This window comes from Lolium perenne, chromosome 7 (assembly GCF_019359855.2).
Source record: "Lolium perenne isolate Kyuss_39 chromosome 7, Kyuss_2.0, whole genome shotgun sequence".
Taxonomy (NCBI): Eukaryota; Viridiplantae; Streptophyta; class Magnoliopsida; order Poales; family Poaceae; genus Lolium; species Lolium perenne.
In genome coordinates this window covers 273,893,421-273,912,191 of record NC_067250.2, presented here as the reverse complement: position 1 = coordinate 273,912,191, position 18,771 = coordinate 273,893,421, and the positions used below count along the sequence as shown (strand labels likewise).

At 49.8% G+C, this 18,771-nt stretch overlaps 2 protein-coding genes across 3 annotated transcripts; one reads left to right on the top strand and one right to left on the bottom strand.

Moving 5' to 3' along the window:
* Window positions 1–5,962: 5,962 nt before the first annotated feature.
* On the top strand, window positions 5,963–10,570 carry LOC127312933 (uncharacterized). Of its 2 annotated transcripts, XM_051343470.2 has the most exons (7): window positions 5,963–7,164; window positions 7,924–8,076; window positions 8,181–8,252; window positions 8,764–8,866; window positions 8,936–9,058; window positions 9,683–9,937; window positions 10,033–10,570. In XM_051343470.2, the coding sequence occupies exons 1-5, from the start codon at window positions 6,016–6,018 to the stop codon at window positions 8,941–8,943; spliced, it is 1,485 nt and encodes a 494-aa protein (XP_051199430.1). In that variant the 5' UTR covers window positions 5,963–6,015; the 3' UTR covers window positions 8,944–9,058; window positions 9,683–9,937; window positions 10,033–10,570. The 2 variants fall into 2 exon arrangements, with proteins under 2 accessions (XP_051199430.1, XP_051199429.1); XM_051343469.2 differs by having other exon boundaries at window positions 9,683–10,570.
* Window positions 10,571–10,838: 268 nt separating this feature from the next.
* On the bottom strand, window positions 10,839–12,004 carry LOC127312934 (uncharacterized). Its single transcript, XM_051343471.2, has one exon. The coding sequence runs from the start codon at window positions 11,841–11,843 to the stop codon at window positions 11,019–11,021; it is 825 nt and encodes a 274-aa protein (XP_051199431.1). The 5' UTR covers window positions 11,844–12,004; the 3' UTR covers window positions 10,839–11,018.
* Window positions 12,005–18,771: the final 6,767 nt, after the last annotated feature.

Below are 18,771 nucleotides of genomic sequence, written 5' to 3'. Positions count from 1 at the left end.
CACATAAAACCTTAAACAACATTCTCATTTCTCAACAAAAACGACGGCTGAGCTGCGACACCACACCACACAAGTTCAGGCAGTATCAGTGACACAGTGTGTGAGCGCGCGGCTTGCGTGAGTGGCGTTTGGTGGCCGTTTAAATTGCCCGGAGACTCATCATCATCAGGTCGCTCGACTGAAACGTGTCCATTTGAAGCTTTCTGTGGTTTTTTTTGGTTTTCTGCGTAGCATTATTACCCGCTGCTGGCCCGTGGGCGTCAAAATCGTACGCACAAATGATGCCACATCGCATTGACCTGCGTGATGTTGACAGGAAGCTGTTATGCTATTTTACCCATCTTGCAACTTATATCCAGCTTGCATTAATTAGCCGTTTATTTAGTTGCAACCCAACCCGACATAGCAAGTATCATGTACAATAGTATGGTCTACAAGTGGACTGGGAATTATCAAAACCGTCCATCAAAAGCAACTCGTTCGTCTTTCTCACGGAGCACTAATTCGTCCATTAATCACTTATCTTTTTTTTTTTGAAAATACAGCATAAAAAGGTGTATCGATCATATAAAAGGGTGTTAAAGAAGGCAACATTGCCGCTACCGCCGGGGAGGGGGCAGCTCTCAACCACGCCTAAGTTATGAAAAACAAAAAGCGTGCTACGGAAGAGCTTGGCAAGCCGGTTTCGACGCATTCCAGTGAACCTGATAAGTCGGAGTAAATACAAAGGAAAAAATATTCTCTCTGTTGCCATATTAGCATACTTAATTTTATGTAGATACACCTATATTTAGGCACCAGATAAACTTTACTTTATTAATTTAGGAGTAAAGTCTGCGTTAAACCTTGAACTTGTAGAGGGTGTGTAAATCAAACCTTGATCTCTCAATCCTTGAAATCAGCACCCTAAACTCGCAATTCCCGGTCATATTCTACATTTAGATCATTGCCAAACAAGGATTGGTGAGGTGGGCTCGTGCTCCTGAACCGCTCCTACTGCTCCACGCACAACGTCATGAACCATGACGCCCTGGGATTTTAGAGCCTCTACAAGACTAAACTTCTGTTTGCAAATTTCAGAAAACAGTTCCACGGGCTGTCCAATTAATCTTCTAACTGTCCATCAATATGTAGTCCAGCGAATAAATAGAGGTTACCCGTGCAGCTGAACTTCAATTTTGTGATGAGCTCTGAATTGATGGCAAATTAAGTCCAACGCTATCTTTTTCTTCCTCTTTTTGGCTAATTGCTCGGCCGAAGCAGTAAGAGCATCTCCACCAGCGGGCCCGATAGTGGCCCCGATAGCGTTTTGAGGGTCGGCAGCGAAAATGGGCTTACACCGGTGCGCTCTAAACGGTGCCGGCGTTTTTTCGAGCCCAATAGAAGCGCCGGCAACCCCGTACCGGCCTCTTAGCCAAGGGCGCGCCGGTGCCTCGCGAAACGACGGTTTTCGCGGGTGGGGGCGCCTTGTCAGCGAGAGGAGGCGGTGGTTCGCATCGAAAACGACGCGGGGAGGTTGTTCATCGGCGTTAATGACCTCCCGCGCGGAAACCCAAACGGCGAGGGCGGTGATTGGCTACGCGGCGTCCACCTACCTTACCCACGCGCCTTCAATGCGCGTCCGCCGCCTCCCTTAAAACCCCAGCGGCGCGCACTTCTCTCTGTTCCCCGCCGTCCAACCCTAGCCGCCGCCGTCCAACCCTAGCCGCCGCCGTCCAACCACCGCGCAAACCTCCCATGCACCCCGCCGACGATGGCGCACAACGACCAGGCCGGCGGCAGCAGTGGCGGCGTGCTCCGCTCGTTGCAGCTTAGCCTCGACGAGGCCAACGTATTGTACTGGCACCGCATATTACGCTGGACGCGTCGCCTCGGATTCACGCGCGGCTCCTTCTATTTATCGTCGAACCTACCGCGTCTCGCCGCATTCACCACCGTCGTCTCCCTCCTCTCCCCAGCCCTGTCTTCTCTCCCCAATCCACCTCAACCAGTGAGCAATGGCGGGCCATGGCGCGGTGAAGAACGGTTTCGGCCGCCGTTCTCTGCACCAGTGGGAGGCGGGACTTCTGCACATGGCGAGCTACCCGGCGCCGCCGAACTTCCGTGTGCCCGGAGGATGGCGCCTGAGCGCGGGGGGAGGGGGGTCCCGATCCCGCCGCTTCTGGTGAGACGCGACGAGCTCGACGCCGCTATCGACGTTGTACTGGTCACCCTCACCGACGAGCAGCGCACGGAGGAGCGGTACCGCGCCGACAACTACGACTCCTGGAACGAGTTCTTCCGTCTCCGGCACGAACGTGAACTCGTAGCCTTCGACGGTCCTCCCCCTCCTCCAGCGCGTAACAATGCCGCCCGCCGCCGCTGGTGGGGTGCGCCGGGCCGCACGCTCGCCCGTGTACTCGCGCACATCGAGGCCGGCAACACCCCCCCCCTTGGGGATGCCGCCTGCGGCGCCGAACGCCGGGACCTCGAGCGACGACGACATGTAGTACTTTTTTATGTTTCCATCTGGCCGAATTCAAATATATGTACGAATCCGGCCTATATATGTACGAACTCGCCTACGTATGTTAACTCTACCTTTAAATTTCGCTTTTGTTTGATCAAATTTCGGCTTGTTTTGTACGAATTGGCCGTTATTTATCAAAAGAATTCATCCATCCTGGGCTCGCTGCTGGAAAAAATGGGTTTCCCGAACCTAAAATTACATCCATCTGGCGCTAAATACCGCCGGATTTGGGCGTGGGGAGCCCTAACGGCTGGGATGCTCTCATGGCCAACGAAAATGCCATTGTCGTGTTCGCATGGTGAACGAGCTAAAACGCCTCGCCGAATCTGTGCGCGTCGGTGAAGGCCTTCCATCGCCGGCACCAGTGCCGTGGAAATTGAGTTGTCCGTGGGACCAGCTCCCATATGGCATGTTTAGTCAGCTTCCCAGCGTTGACCATTGCCACATCAGCAATCCTGGTGAAAAACCTGGTCTAGATGTCTTTAGACTGGGATGAGCAAGTTTGGGGTGCTGATTTCCGGGATCCAGAGTTTGAGGTTTGATTCGGACACCGTCAACCACTTCAAGGTTTAAAACAAACTTTACTCTTAATTTAGCACTTGTAGAGACACGAAAACACTTGTGGGTACTACTCCGTACATCCCATCGGCATGATCCCGGGCTCCTGGCTAATCGTCCACGAAGGCATCATGCATACTGGTTTTGTTGCGTGTAGTTATGCTGCTCTCTTGCATGCATGGACCAATACCCGCTCCCCAGCTGTTCCATATAATATGATACACATTTATGTTTGACCAATTGACCCACGTACACGAAGGCATCATTGTGGTTTGTTTTAGACCCGGGATGGGGCTGTGGCTACACGAGTGCGCATGCGTGCATGAATGATTAGCTAGCGAAAAAAGTTTATTTTAAACCTTGAATTGGTAGAGGTTCGAGGAAATGAACCCTGAACTCGAAGTCATTTATACCTTAAACTTGTAAATTCCGTCTAAATTAAACCCTAGACCTGTTTGGTGGCACTGGAAAATCAACAATCCCGGCCGGGATTACGGGGCCTGCGTGTCATAATTATCTTCTTCCTCATGTTTTTCCTCCATTCACTCCCAATCATATCTGAGCAGGTGTGCTGCTCACAGATGGAGCACGCCCGCAGCACAACGTCGCACACGCGCCATGCTGCTTCGTCGTGCGAGGCCGTGGCCCCAGGCGCTGGCGTGAGCACAACTCAACCGATTAATTTACTTTTTTTTATCAGAAACCGATTAATTTACTTGTCTCCCCGATCTCTTCTCTCACTATGAGGTAAGGGTGTCAAGTGGGATCCCACTTTTGTCCCACTTGTTGTATAATTTAACTTTTCTAGTACAAAATTTGACATCAAAATTTGAACTACATAGTACAAAATGACATCCCACTGGGATCCCACCTTGACGCCCTACTATGAGGCCTCGTTCGTTTATTCCCTTGGGGCCAGGGATTGATCTGGATCGTGGCTCGGTTCTGGTTTGCCAGCTCGGCTGGGTATTTTTTCCAGCCCATCAAAATTTTGTCTTTGTTTACTCCCGATGGGAATATTAGCCCAACTTATCCCGTTCAGCTCGTACATAGATGGTCTGGATAAAATCTACCCCCACCCAACGTCTGGTAAATATTCCAGGACGTGAGATGAGAGAGAGAGAGCGCCAAGGGACGGGGAAGACATGGACGCTGATCCGGGTGGCCTAAACGAACACATAACTCTTGGAGGGGTTAAACAGAAATTAGTTTGACATGGATTGGGTGATGGTGCGGGATCAACCCAATCCAAGCCTGGATCGGTTCCATCCTTGGATCGAATCCCAACAAAACGAACAGGGCCTGAATTGATACACACACGCAGATTGCGGCCAAAGTACTCCTAGGTGGTACTAGTATTGGGTCGAGGCTTGTCGCAACACTCGAACCTCCATGAATTTTGGGTATCTGATTCGTCTGAATTTGGGTGGCCTACGCCGACCGGCGCTTGCAGAGGCGACAAAGCCCTCTCGTCTCTGCCGCCGCGGCGCGCGGACTCGCAACCGTGCGTAGCCTCCGCGTGACCTTGGTCAGGCATCTCAAGCTCGCTGCCTCGCAGGACGCTCGCGCTTGGTTGCATCGTCGTCCCGTGCGGCGCTCAGCGCGCGTCGCCGTGCCGTGCAGCGCTCTGCCAGCCGGGATCACTGATAGTAGGCTATAATCCCGGGCGGGATCATTGCTTTTCCTGTGTAACAAAAAGCTCCAGGGTTTGATTTAGACTGGGATCGATTAGTTCAGATCTTTAGGGTGTAAACAACAGGGATTTCAAGTTGAGGGTTTATTTCGCCCAATATCTATAAGTTTAGGGTTTAAAATAGGATGTTTCCTTAGCTAGGGGGGAGAAGCAAGTTAGTTGCACGAACTCCTCCCTCACTTTGTCTCAAAAAGAACGAGAAAACACCTGCATGCCGTCGAAATCTTACTTGTACACCACACGTGTATATATGATGGAATTAATTAGATTGCTCCAATATATATAGCTAGGGTTGGCATCCGTAAACTCTGATTGATTTGACGGACTGACTGATTGACTGCAGTGGCAAGTGTACCAAACGGCAGTTGCGACAGTCTAGTCAATTTTAACATTCACAAACAATTAAAGATACATAATCCTGCCTGGATATAAAATCCTGTGGGATTTGGCTGGTGCAAATGTGACCGGACCTTTGACCATTGTAGACCTAAACTGATCCTGCGTGGCCACCATCGCACCAACACTGTCGGGCACCCTCGTGGCGTATTCTATGTTTTAAATTGAAGTTTAGTTGACCGTATGTTCTTTGATGGTGCAAAAATAGGGTCGATCTCCACGTCAGCGTCTCACTGCAAGCGTGAGAGACGGATGCTGACGTGTACGTGTGCTCTTGGCCATACTTCAATTTCATCTATCCTGGTAACAGTCCCGGCAACCTGATAGGGTTACATATTCTACACATACCTCTGAATATAGGGGGAAATCTAGGACTAGCTTGTAGGTATCCGAGAGTGCGGATGTCACATCTCCTCTCAAAGTTGTAGCCTTGGTACTCTGTGATCTGTGGATCATGAATCATGGTGGTGGAACAAATTCGAAGGGTGAAGTGGTGGCAGGTCTCGCTTCGCCGTTGATACCCTCAAGCTATTGAGCATTGTATCACATAATTATCATTTTTTGGGGCATGTTTATGCTTTTGCCTAATCATTTTCTGGCAATTGAACTCCATAAAGGGTTGTGGTTGGTTTATTTAGCAAGCGGGGTGATAGAAAATTTCGAAATCCTGACACAAACAAATCCGCTAACCAGAGTTTACGGGTTCACTATAATACGTATTCAGCAGTCGTTTCGTGCCTTCCCTGATGACGCTAGCCGCTTTGCGCTTCCGCCTTCCGGTTACTGTTTCTCTGCCATCCATTCCTCTCCAGCTTCCACGCAGCTCCCAATACCCGTGAGCGAGCGCGCTCAAACCTCCATGGACGCCCACTGCCTCGTACGCCGCCACCTGCGCCCGCCGCTCCGGCTTCCTCCATCCCTCCAGCGTCTGCCTCCCATTCGCAGATGCCGGCGCGGCGGCTTCACCACCGCCGTCGCCTGCCGCTCCAGCGCGGCAAACGACCACCACCAGGAGCGGCCGTGGGAGTCCTACGACCGCGACATCCAGCCGCACGCGGGCTCCGACCTCGCGCGCTCCCTCCGCCTCCTCGCGGACATGCAGGCGGCGGGGATGCGCGCCAGCGCCGCCGCCTACGCGCGCCTCATCCGCGCTCTATCCCGCGCCGGCCGCACGCTCGAGGCCGAGGCGCTCCTCCTCGAGCTGCGCCACCTCGGAGGCCCCCTCCCGGACGCCGCGCACTACAACGCGCTCCTCGAGGGCCTCCTGGCCCGTGCGCACCTCCGCCTCGCCGACCGCCTAATCCTCCAGATGGCCGACGACGGGGTGCCGCGGAACCACCGCACCTACACGCTCCTCCTCGACGCCTACGCGCGGGCGGGGCGCCTCGAGGACTCGTGGTGGGTGCTCGGCGAGATGCGGCGGCGCGGGGTCCGGCTCGGCACCGCCGGGTACAGCGCGCTGGTGCGGCTCTACCGGGACAACGGCATGTGGAAGAAGGCCACGGACCTCGTCCTGGAGATGCAGGAGGTCGGCGTGGAGCTCGACGTCAGGATCTACAACGGCCTCATCGACACCTTCGGCAAGTACGGGCAGCTGGCCGACGCGCGGAAGGTGTTCGAGAAAATGCGCGCCGAGGGGGTCAAGCCGGATATCGCTACGTGGAACGCTCTGATTCGGTGGCACTGCCGGGTCGGGAACATGAAGCGCGCGCTGCGGTACTTCGCGGCGATGCAGGAGGAAGGGATGTACCCTGACCCGAAGATCTTCATCACCATCATCGGCAGGTTGGGGGAGCAAGGCAAGTGGGATGAGCTCAAGAGGCTGTTTGATAAAATGAGGAACCGAGGGTTCAAGGACAGTGGTGCGGTGTATGCCGTTTTGGTCGACATTTACGGGCAGTATGGCCTTTTTCGTGATGCCCGCGAGTGTGTAGCTGCTCTGAAAGCTGAAAAACTGCAGCTTACTCCTAGCATCTTCTGTGTCCTGGCAAATGCTTATGCTCAACGGGTTAGTGCTGCTGGACCTGGAGGAAATCAACTTTGCATAACTGAATGTTCAATGGTGTCATTTTAAAGTTTGCCAGTGCATGCGAAATTTTCCAATGACCCTAAGTCTCTAAAACAATTAATATAACAAACTGCATCTCTAGATTTGGTATAATTAAAATCAAGCAATAATTCCCTAGAAGTTCAAACTTTTTGGTTCAAATGTGTTACATCAATGTAATAAAACTGCTATGATAAATAGTTACATTTGCTTATAGCTTTTTGGGTTATTCCAAAATCATATGTGAGCCGACCTGCAAGAAGTTCCTCTTTTTCTTCATGTGGTTTAGCACTATGTCTGAACTGGGATTGCCCAAGACCAAGTAATTTGGCACACTTGCTACTTAAGGTTTGCAAATGATATAGAAACCTTCAAATAATTCTGACATCGTAGTTGTCTTCGTGTACATAAGAAGCTTAATGGGTTTCATTAACATCAATATCTCTTGGCCCCTTAGGACTTGCGATTCTTGATGTAGTTTCTGCATGTTGTGTTACCTATAATCATCAGCAAGACAATTTACATGAATTATTCTTCCACCTGGGTTAGCGCTTTAGCTCACCCAGAATTTGGATTGAAACTGTACATGAATTATTATTCTAACTTTGTTAGTTTAGTCCCCTTCTCCTTAAGAAGAAGCTTAGTGGTTTCAAAACCATCAATATCCATCTGTACTTTTCACCTTGTGAGTATCATGTTCGTATGGCTATCACTTTTCAGGGTTTGTGTGAACAGACTGTATGTGTTCTTCAGTTAATGGAGGCAGAAGGAATAGAGCCGAATCTTGTTATGCTGAATTTGTTAATAAATGCTTTTAGTACTGCTGGAAGGCATTTGGAAGCACTAGCAGTATTCCAGCATATCAAGGATAGTGTATGTACTTTCTCCTGAATGAACATGCTGTTATTTTTATGAATTCTTCTTTGGGTGCCATGATTCTTTCTTTGCACTATCTCTTACCAGTGCTTCTTACTCAGGGTATGAGCCCAGATGTTGTGACTTACACTACACTTATGAAGGGTTTCATGAGAGTAAAAAGATTTGAAAAGGTTCCCCGGCTGTATATCTACTCTCCATTACTACTTGTCTACTTCAGTCGCTTAAATATCTATGCCTTGTGGCACAAAGAAACCCTTCTTTGTTGGTAAAAATTATGATGTTTTCCAGTCTTAACTGTAACGGTAAAAGAGGTTCTTTTTAATGGCACGCAACTCTCCTTAAAGAATGAAGATTTTATTATCCTGATAAAGATGGTGCTAATTATAATTGAAATTCAAATCTAGGGTCCTATTTATGCTTTAGGGATTTTCCATACAGATTGTTTTTCGAAAATTATATAATTGAGACTTTGCAACATTACAGCCATCTTTCAACCTGAATAATTTGACAAGCTTGAAATACTTTTGGTCATTTTCTTGAATAGTATTTGGAAGTATATAATGAAATGGAGCACACTGGTTGTACCCCAGATAGAAAAGCAAGAGAAATATTGCATGATACCATCTTTGTACTTGAATAATTTTACGAGCTTGAAATAGTTTTGTTCATTTTCTTGAATAGGTTTTGGAAGTATATAATGAAATGGAGCGCGCTGGTTGTACCCCTGATAGAAAAGCTAGAGAAATGTTGCATGATGCCACTGTTACAATGGAACAGATGAGATGTAAGTGTTTTATTTTGCAGTTGTCCTCTTGCTTTTCGAGGGTGTATTGATTGATGCATGGTTTTGCAGATTACTGAAATTGGAACCCTCAGCAACTCTGAAGTGGGCTGACACCTGACATATGAATGTCTATAACTTCAAGTATCTTTTCTTTGCTTGCACATGCTTGATGGGTATCCTTTAAGAGTAAACGTGAGTGGGCTGATTTAATTTGTCCATAAATTAGCATATAAATAGTTCTCCTAATCTCTTAACACTGTATGATGTCCTTTTGCACTAAGTTGCTCCAACTGTATTTTTCGACTTACTTATAGTCTGCAGCTGAATTTGATGAACGTAGCTTAAATAGTACCTGTTTAGAAAATTTGCTACAGGACATCGTTATTTTCCGGCGTTTGCTGAAACACACCGCCCGATTATGTCTTTGCCAGGTACCATTACAATTCTGTGGCACATTTGCCAGAACACACCACCTGATTAAAACGGAAAGTTTTGCCCTTTGTCTACAAAACCACTCATCACAATCAAAGTGTAAAACTTTCCGTTTTTAGCCAGGTGGTATGTTTTGGCAAATATGACACAGAATTGTAATGGTACCTGGCAAAGACACAATCAAGCGGTGTGTTTTGGAAAAGTCACAAAATAATAGTGTCCTGTAGCAAATTTTCCCTTAGAATAAGTAAGGTTTGGTCTCAACTTATATGAAGCATGACATGAAGTTGTGCAAATGTTCTTATTTTCTTTCTCAGTTGAAATTTGTGGACATGGTTTTCTCAACAATAGTAGTTGATACTTTGACCCTCTTTTGAATGGCAGATCATGAGACAACAGTCAGCGCACAAACGGGGTTCTAATCCACATGATGTGTTTTGCGTCATATTAGTCATGAAAAATTCATGGATTCTGGAGAAACCTCCTCTAGCATTTCCTCCATTGGAGGTTCTCTGTACAATGATAATGAGCCGGCAAAAACCGACAGCCATTGCTCCTTAGTTGCTGAACTCTGGATTTTTTGAGGTTGGGCAGAAGGCCATATGGTTCGGAGCATGCATTTCTGGCACCAGAGTGCAGGTAAGCAAGCAAACAAACAAACAGCTGGATGCTATTTACATTCATTTACAGCGTAGGATCAACTGGTATACGCTTGTCTTTGTACTGGAGTGCAGATCTCATAGTCAAGGAAACAGTTACAGAAGTATTTCAGGCATCAGAACTAGGAATAGTTTGAAGAAACTTGAATTCATGAATAGTGAAACGGGAATACAAATATTCATGGAGATGGTGAAGTGTCTCATGAGCTTGCAAGTTGCATGCATTTACCTCTCCCTGGGTCGGATTGCATCGTTTGAACGATAAAGACAATATTAGGTGCACTGAGGATTGACTTATATATCACTTATTTCACCTAACTGTAGGATAACGCTTGTGTAAAGAATCATCTTTCGAAGTAGACAAGTAAGGTGGTTCTTTGTAACCATTTTCTTAAAGCTACTTTTTTTTGTCTCTACATTCTTTCTGCTCTCAGCCGACGGAGTGTGAACTCGAAATTCTATCAATCAATTAGTTCTGTCACAGTCCTTTGTTTGTTTGTGTACTACAATCTTCTGAATTGTTAAGTCTCCTTGCTGTTGTTCTAACCTTTCAAGTTGTCAAGACAGGCTGTAAACTCGAAATTCTATCAATCAACTAGCTCAGTCACTGTCATGTGCTTGTCTGTTTACTGCAATCTCTTGAATTGACAAATCTTTTTTTTAGCTGTTGAATTGTCAAATCCTATTGCTCTTGTTTGAATCTTTTGAACTGTCAGGTCCTATTGCCATTCTTCTCAGATTACAAATTACTTGCAGCCCCACTTGTGCCCAACCTCTACTGGATTTATTTGCAAGCAGATTATATGTCGCACGTGTGTGCATGTCATGGTGGCTATGGTTTGTAGATTTAGGCTAAGAAACAGGGACAGAAGAACAGACACTGACAGTGTAGCTTCATACATCTATTTCTGTTCGTCCAGCTCATATAATACGAAAAAACAGCAGAATTTATACCCTTTTGTCTGAAGTTTAACTCTTATAACTACTACTATGCATTGTAACCTAAGAATGTCCAAAGCAGCAGCTCCGGAAGACGCCGAGCAAAGCAGCAGAATTTCCGTTCACTTGAGGTCGTCATCGTCGTCGAGATCGCTGAGCAGGTCGTCAATGGCATCGGTGTGCGTCATGCGCGCGGAGGCCTGCTTGACCCAGCGCGCCATCTTGGCCGTCTCCCTGCTCACCTTGACCTGCTCTTCCAGCGCCTTCTTCATCTTGCGCTGCTGCTCCTTGAGCTCCGTGACCATCCGCCTGTTCTCGTCGCCCCACTCGCCGGCGTCGACGCCGAGGACGTCGCCGGTGTACCCTTCGGCGTGGGTCTTCTTCTTGCTGCTCCTGGTGGCAGGGGTCCTCTGCAGGGCCTTCTTGGGCGAGAAGGGGAAGCAGCACGCCTGGCGCGGCGGTGGGGGAGACCGGGAGGAGGAGGAGTCCGCCCGCCGGCTCCGCTCCTTCAGCGTCGGCCGGCCGCGCCGTGGCCCGAAGAGCCGCTCCAGGTCCTCGTCCTCGTCCTCGTCTTCCTCTGGAACGGCGGGGACGGTCGGGTTCGGAGGGTGGGGATGAGGCTGCGGCGGAGAGGTCTGGTCGTCTTTCCGGGATGCCTCCAGCGCAGGCGCGGGAGGGTTTGCTTGGGGAGACGAGTCGGCGGCGGGATCGTCCCGGTGCTGCGGCGGCGCGGTGACGCTGCGGCCCAGGGTCTTGGCGGGCGGGGGCAAGGGGGCGGCGGCGGGGAGGGACTTGAGCTTGCGGAAGCGGGACTCGAGGCTGGAGGGCAGCGCCGCCGAGTCGTCGAGGTGCGCCGTGTTGAGCCTCGCGATCTGCTCCAGCGCAACGAGGTCGGCCGCCTCCGCGAGGATGGCGTCCACGGCCGACTTCCCGCCGCCGTAGGCCATGGCGGAACCGAGGTTGGGGGTGGGGATCAGGAGTGAGCTGGGAGTGGAGGGCAGAAAGAGTGTGGGCGTGGCTCGTCAGTGATTGCAGCTCGGCGCGGTTTTGTCACGTCCGGCGCGTGCTGGGCCCCGCCCCGCTCCTCCTCGGATCCCTCGGCTGGCTGTTGACCGTTGTGGCCTGGATCGTGTCCACAGGCCGGCTGCGCGGAAAGCGCGCCACCGCCTTCTCCGGCAACGGCGAGCGCACTGCTCCGACCGGCGGCCGTGTAAAGTAAACTCGGCGGTGTTCCGTCGAGTGGCCGGGGCGAGCGCTCCGGCTTATATGGGGCGCAGCGCAGGCACGATCGAGCGTCCTGATGTTCTTTCCTTTGGTAAACGAGAATAAAAATGGCAGGCTCGAGAGATTCAGATACACACGTTTAATTGAGGAATTGATACGTATCCATGTGATTAAGGACGGAGAGATCATGGCATCATGCCATGATTGATCGTGAATCGCTGGCCAGATCCTGCCGTCGGACCAAGATGGTCAATGTAAATTTGGCAGTGGGAAACGTTTCTATGGCTATAAAACATAACGTGCTAGCTGTTGGCTGTTGCCTCGTTTTTTTTTTTGGCGCAAAGAAAAAAAACAAAATCAGAGGTACAAGCAGGCTCTATTGCTCAGCCTTGTCCAGGGGTAAAGTTGCGAGATTTGGAGAGTTCCATACCCAAATGTAGGGCCCATTAGAGGGGAAGTTGCAAGTGTAGCTCAGCCTCTCTTTTTTTGGAAAATTTGAAAACGACATCCCAAGGGTGTCAAAAAAATCTGAAAAAATAAATTCTAGATGTTGATAATGATGCATTCTACCACCGTACAAACTCCCGACCCAACACACTTATATATTTTAGGCCACGCAGAAAAGATAAAATCTGACAAAGCGATGTGGCCTCCACCTTTTCAACTTCTTACTAATGCGGATATGTTGGGAAAACCATATATATTGCCCACAGCGCACGCACACAGTGATTGAGCGAGTCGAGTCAGCCCAATAACGCATGCTAAAAACGGTCTTTTAAAGTTTTTCGTGGTTTTTCCTATGTTAGGTTATTTTCCGCGAGTTTTAGCTAGGTCTTCACTTTTTTTTTTTGATCCAGGGCCATTAGGCCCCTCCCCCTCTCTCCGGTGGTGTTCGATGCGGAGATGGGAGAGGGTACCATCTTGTACAGTAGTAGGGTAGTACCCTTTTAGTATCTAGGAGTTTCCTTTGGTTTTATTCCATGGGGCTTGACCTGCTGCCTATTAGGGATTGGTCACTATATTTTGCAAGTATGTGTGGTTAGTGGTGGTTCTCCTCCTGTCCATGTTGCTCTAGTGTATAGAGCCGGAGATGGTTAGCGGTGGGTCCTCTACCCCCGTTCTACATATACTTGGTGGTAGCTCAGATATGAGGATTTTGTGCAGTTCTTCTAGTTGATGCACCCATGGTGGTGATGGTGGTCACCGGGGAAAAGGTTCCTCGCCTTGTCCTCGATCGTTGCTGTAGGGATCGTGTGGTGATACTACATGGCCAAGAAGAACACAGTAGACCATGTCTGGCTGCCGACCCAGATGGCAATCATGTAGCTTTCCTCGATGTTGGTGATGTCAACCGTCCCTTAATCAACTTCTAGGCGATGGAGGCCCTTTGAAGATCTTGCGACGACGCTCAACTTCTTCTTGGTACCAAGTGGTTATGTCCCCGACTCCGATGAAGAAGGCCGCGGTGAGAGACTCCTGTTCTCCAGCGGTTATGATGGACAAGGTCCTTATTGGTTTTTGTAGATTTTTTGGGGACCTTTTAGTAAAAGCTAGGGGTTGTTTTGTAATGGTTTTATTTTCTAAAGTTTCCTTTGTAACTTGTACCCTCACCACTAATAGTTAAGCAACATTAAGACCCCTTGGGCCGGTTCCAAGTTCAAAAGAAACTTCTTTGTTCAGATTAAAATTTTGTTCTGGTTTTAAATTATTCAAAGTTGAAAAGAGTTCATTTTTTAAATTTCTCAAATTTAAAATTATTTAATTTTGATAAATCTCCTACCAAAAAAAGCGAAAGAAACTGTACAACCATTTTGCTAGGCTAGTACTGACTGGTCTTTTATAATTCAGCTTTGCTTAAGCCCAGCGAGCAGTGACCAACCTCGGCTCTTTACTTTTTTTTTTTTGAAACTATAGGCGACTTTACTCAATGATAACCAAGTCTGTTACAAGAAAAGGGAGAAGGAATCCAGGTGGCTGATCATACCAGACCTCCCCAATCCTTTCCCTAAAAGAAAAACGAGCAAGCTCATGCGCGGCTACATTTGCTTCTCCAAAACAGTGCATAATCGTCGGATAATGCATAGATGAACCGGCCGGCATATGCTCCTGCCGGAACTCGTCACGCTATTGGCTGCCAAAGAGAGGTGGTCCCCTAGCTCCTGCGGTTGTTTTGGATGCAATCAACAATACAATGTATAAATACTTCGCATGGGACCCACCACTGAGTGGGAACAGAGAGAGAAAACGTGAGCGAATTTATTTCCCAGCTGATTGCCCGCTGCTCGCCCTCCCGTCCTCCTTTTCCTCCGTCAAGCTAGCTGCCACAGACCTCCCGTACACATCCTCTTGCGGTGAGGCAACGCCGGCGCGCTTGCCGCTGCAGTTTGCCTCGGCGGTTGGTGGAGTCGTCGGGAGGCCGAGCGGGCCGCGCGTCGAGGCGCCGTTGTTTGGTTGCATCGCCGGAATACGGCTGCCTAGACGAGCAAGCCATATGGTTCCCGGACCGGCAGGCTGAAAAGCAGGAACGCCACCCAGACCGGCGGCTGCAGCCTGCAGGTCGTGGACCCCGGTGGCCTCTCAGGCGGCGCGCAGCGCCCCCTCGCCCGCCGCGATGGCCGCGGGCGCCGGCACCCGCCACGTCATCCGCTGCAGCACCTCCGCCCGCTCGGTCGCCCAACTTCTCCAGCTCCTCGTCGCCGACCGACGTGTCGGCCAGGAGCAGCGAGCCGAGGACGAAGGAGGCGAGGGGCATCCAGGCCGGCACGCGCTCCACGCCTGCGGCGTCGCTGTGCGCTCGGCGCCGACATGCAGCTCTGGCAGGGGAGCCAGCGGGTGCCGGCGAAACTTGACGCGGAGCTGGGCTAGGCGCTTGTCCCGCGGCGGGTAGCCCGAGCTCGGCGAAGGGGAGGATTTCAAGGCGCGCGGTGAGGTCGTGCTACAGCTCGCGCACCCGGTCATGCTGCAGCTCGTGCACCCGGTTCGTGGGATTGTTGGGGACGGCGCCGACAAGCGCCGACGAGAAAGACAGGCAGGACGCCGACGACGATGGGACGCAGCTGCTCGGTGGCAACGTCGGCGAGCTGGCTGCTGACGTGGAGGCGGAGGCGGAGGCGGCAGCGACGGAGGCCACATCGCCGAGCTGGCGGCTGCTGCAGCAGCACGGGGAAGGGAAGGACGTCCGGAAGGGAAGGGGATGGGGATGGGGATGCGATGGGGGAGGACCACACATGTGACATGTATTCATTTCCGTATATGGAATACACATACTGCAGGACTGGACCCCACACACAATTGCTGGACCAATGAGATGCTGATTTCAGCCAGGTTCAGATGCCGCCGGGTTCTGAAAATCCACTCTCATAATCGTCGCCTTACCGAGCTCAGTCATCTTTTTTCGGCAATCATCTATCACCACCGCTCCTACTGCTCTATATTCTGATGGGTTGAGCACCGCCTGAACCACCTCCATCGAATCGCTTTCAATTAACAACGAATGGACTCCCAACTGCTCCGCGAGATTCAATCCCTTCCACAATGCAGTAGCCTCCATTGACGGCACATCGACGGCACATCAAGTGCAAACTGAACATGTTCAGTCTTAGCAGCAATGAACATCCCTAAAGAGTCTCTTAGGACAGCACCGATCGCTCCAGTACCCGATTCCACATCAAACGCTGCATCAACGTTTAATTTTATAACACCGGATCGACTCTTTACTTATTTGTGCAAGCTAGTACAATATCGCCTCTGTTCGGATGGAAGCATGATACCACGCTTCTGCTCCTCGGCAACAGAAGAGATCACCACAGCGTAGAATGCGTGTGTCAAAAGGACAACGGTGGAGCGCACGGCATTTGCATGAGTATACTTCCGGGTCGCTTCCGCCCAAGCGACTCGAGAGGTCTCCCAAAACTCTAGCCTAGCCCACTTCCATCCCGTTTCCCTAGCCGCCGCCACCACTGGTAACGGTGGCAGTGGCGGCGCCCATCCCGCCCAAGGTGGTGTTAGAATATTAGGCAATTTTCGTGTGAGATTAATTACTGAAGACAACATGACAGATGCACAAGCATATTTAACCATACACATCAGACTAAGCACATGCATCAGATCTGAACATGGAACAAGTAGTTGTGCAAGGTAGAAGAGAAAAATCACGTACATCACGACCAGGAAGGTCGCACCAGCAGCAGCACCACCACCATGGGAATTGTTGATGTCGCCCATGGTGTAGTCGGATCTGTTGATGAAGCAGTCGAACCGGCGAAGAAGAAGACGAACAACAGCGAGCAGTCGCGCCGAGACGCTCCCCAAAAACCTTATCGCCCGTCTCCCGGTGCAGGATCTCAACGGACGGGGCTTCGGAGGCCTGCTCTCCCGGACGGCTGTGCACGCTGTCGCCGGGATGGGGAAGACTAGAGAGTAGCGCAGCAAAAAGAACTTCGTGAGAGAGACGGACTAGAGAGTTCTGAGAGCTGTCGACTCCAGATCTAATTTGTCTCCTTGTATAGCCTAGGAGGTAATTAAGCCGACCCGACCGCATTGCCACGCGTAGGAATCCAATTGGTGCACCAAGCAAAAAAATTAGACTTCCTTGAGTGTGACTCGAACTCGAGTCACGAAACGCGACGTGCGTGCGTGACGTGACGAGCTGAGCTGAGCCGAGGCGGGGCGGGCGGAGGAGGAGGAGTGCACGAGGGCTCCTTCTATTCTCACTCACTTGGAAGGACTAGAACAGCAGCCCTTATATACCACTCCAACTCTCTCCCAACTAGCAATATGGGACTAAACTTTGTCCCCCAAGGCTATCCCAAGCTGCCAACGTGATGGGCCTTGAGATTTCAGGAATTGTAGACTACATGGGCTGCCTTACTGGGCTGCAGCCCATCTACATTCAACAATCCCCCACCAGATCTCATATGCACATCAAGTGACACATTAGTTCCATTCACTGTTTAATATACCTGCACTTCCGTGGAGACTGTTAAGTTAAACTTCCACCTAGACAAGGAGTTACGCTTGACTACAACTGAACAATGGACTATGCCTTGAATTGTCAGTCTTTGTGCAGCAAGTTTCACTCAATGTCGGCACGGTACTAGGCTACCATAGCCTTCCCCTCGGGTGGAGCTTATAAGTCATACTCCTCGGCCCTTCATGAGCTTACTAGAGATTCACCCAAATCTCCCACACTATGACCAGTAGTGTCACTCATATAGGTATGTTCTTCAAAGATCGCCCTGTAGGATAGCGTCTTCGCTCATCAAGAGCCGCACGGAACACATTAAGACATTGTCAACCTGCCTTACAGTAACTATGAGAGAATTGCATCTGTAGCGGAGTGGGAGTATTAATTTTCTCTCAACTCAGTTGCTCCGGTTTGTTTTCCCAGGTCCTAGTTCACGGAATTTCCGATCACATAGGTTGAGTTACCCCCTCGGCAACTTAGGTGGGTCTCAAACCCATCTCCCTCGATGCAAGGTCTATCGCGTTTCTTGATAGTCCTTTTGTGAAAGGATCTGCCAGAATTTTAACACTTTCGACATAATCCAATGCTATCACTCCAGAGTTCTTTAGTTTTCTGACAGACTTCAATCTCCTCTTGATATGTTTGGAACTTTTCATGTTATCCTTAGAACTTTTCACTTTAATAATCACAGTTTGATTATCACAGTTCATAAGGATGGCCGGTATTGGTTTTTCAACCATAGGCAAGTCCATCAAGAGCTCATGAAGCCATTCCGCTTCGACAGTAGCTGTATCTAATGCTGTGAGTTCTGCTTCCATAGTTGACCTTGTTAAGATGGTCTGCTTGCAAGACTTCCAGGAAACAGCGCCACCACAAAGAGTGAAAACATATCCACTTGTGGCCTTCATCTTAGCATCTGAAATCCAATTGGAATCACTATAACCTTCAAGTCCTCCTGGATACTCGGTATAATGAATTCCATAACTCATGGTTCCATTTAGATAGCGCATCACTCTCTCAAGAGCATGCCAATGATCATCTCTCGGGTTGTCCACAAACCGGCTAAGTTTGCATACAACAAACGAGATATCAGGCCTCGTAGCGCAAGCTAAATACATGAGTGAACCAATGATTTGAGAGTATCTCAATTGATCTCTAGTTGCCTTTTCATTCTTTCGAAGCAAGACACTAGGATCATAAGATGTGAGAGAAGATTTGCAATCAGCATAGCCAAATTTTCTCAACACCTTCTGTTGGGGGGATGACCCCCGGTATGCCAAAGGCATGCCGAACCGGATGGTTTAGGCCATCAAAGTACCGGTTTAAGGGTTGTTCCGGATAGCGAGGGTTGATTCAGAGAATCATACCGGTATCCCAAGAAGGGTATATCGAAACTAGCTAAGAGCGTACCGGAATACCGGAACAGGCCACACTGTAGCACGTCGGCAAGACCAGTCAAAGATGCTCTCGGGAGCTAGAAGACAAAGATGAGCGAAGCACTTCAGCTTTAATCGAAGCCATGACGCCAAAAGCGAAGCATGACGTAAAAGGTGCCGGAGGATGTCACGGCTCTTGATTAAAGGCGTACCGGCATCACCGGTAGCTAAAGTAGCTTTGTAAAGTAGTTTGTATAGTCAAAGATCCCATTAGGGTTTCTAGGGTTTCTTCCCTTGTAAGCCACCCTC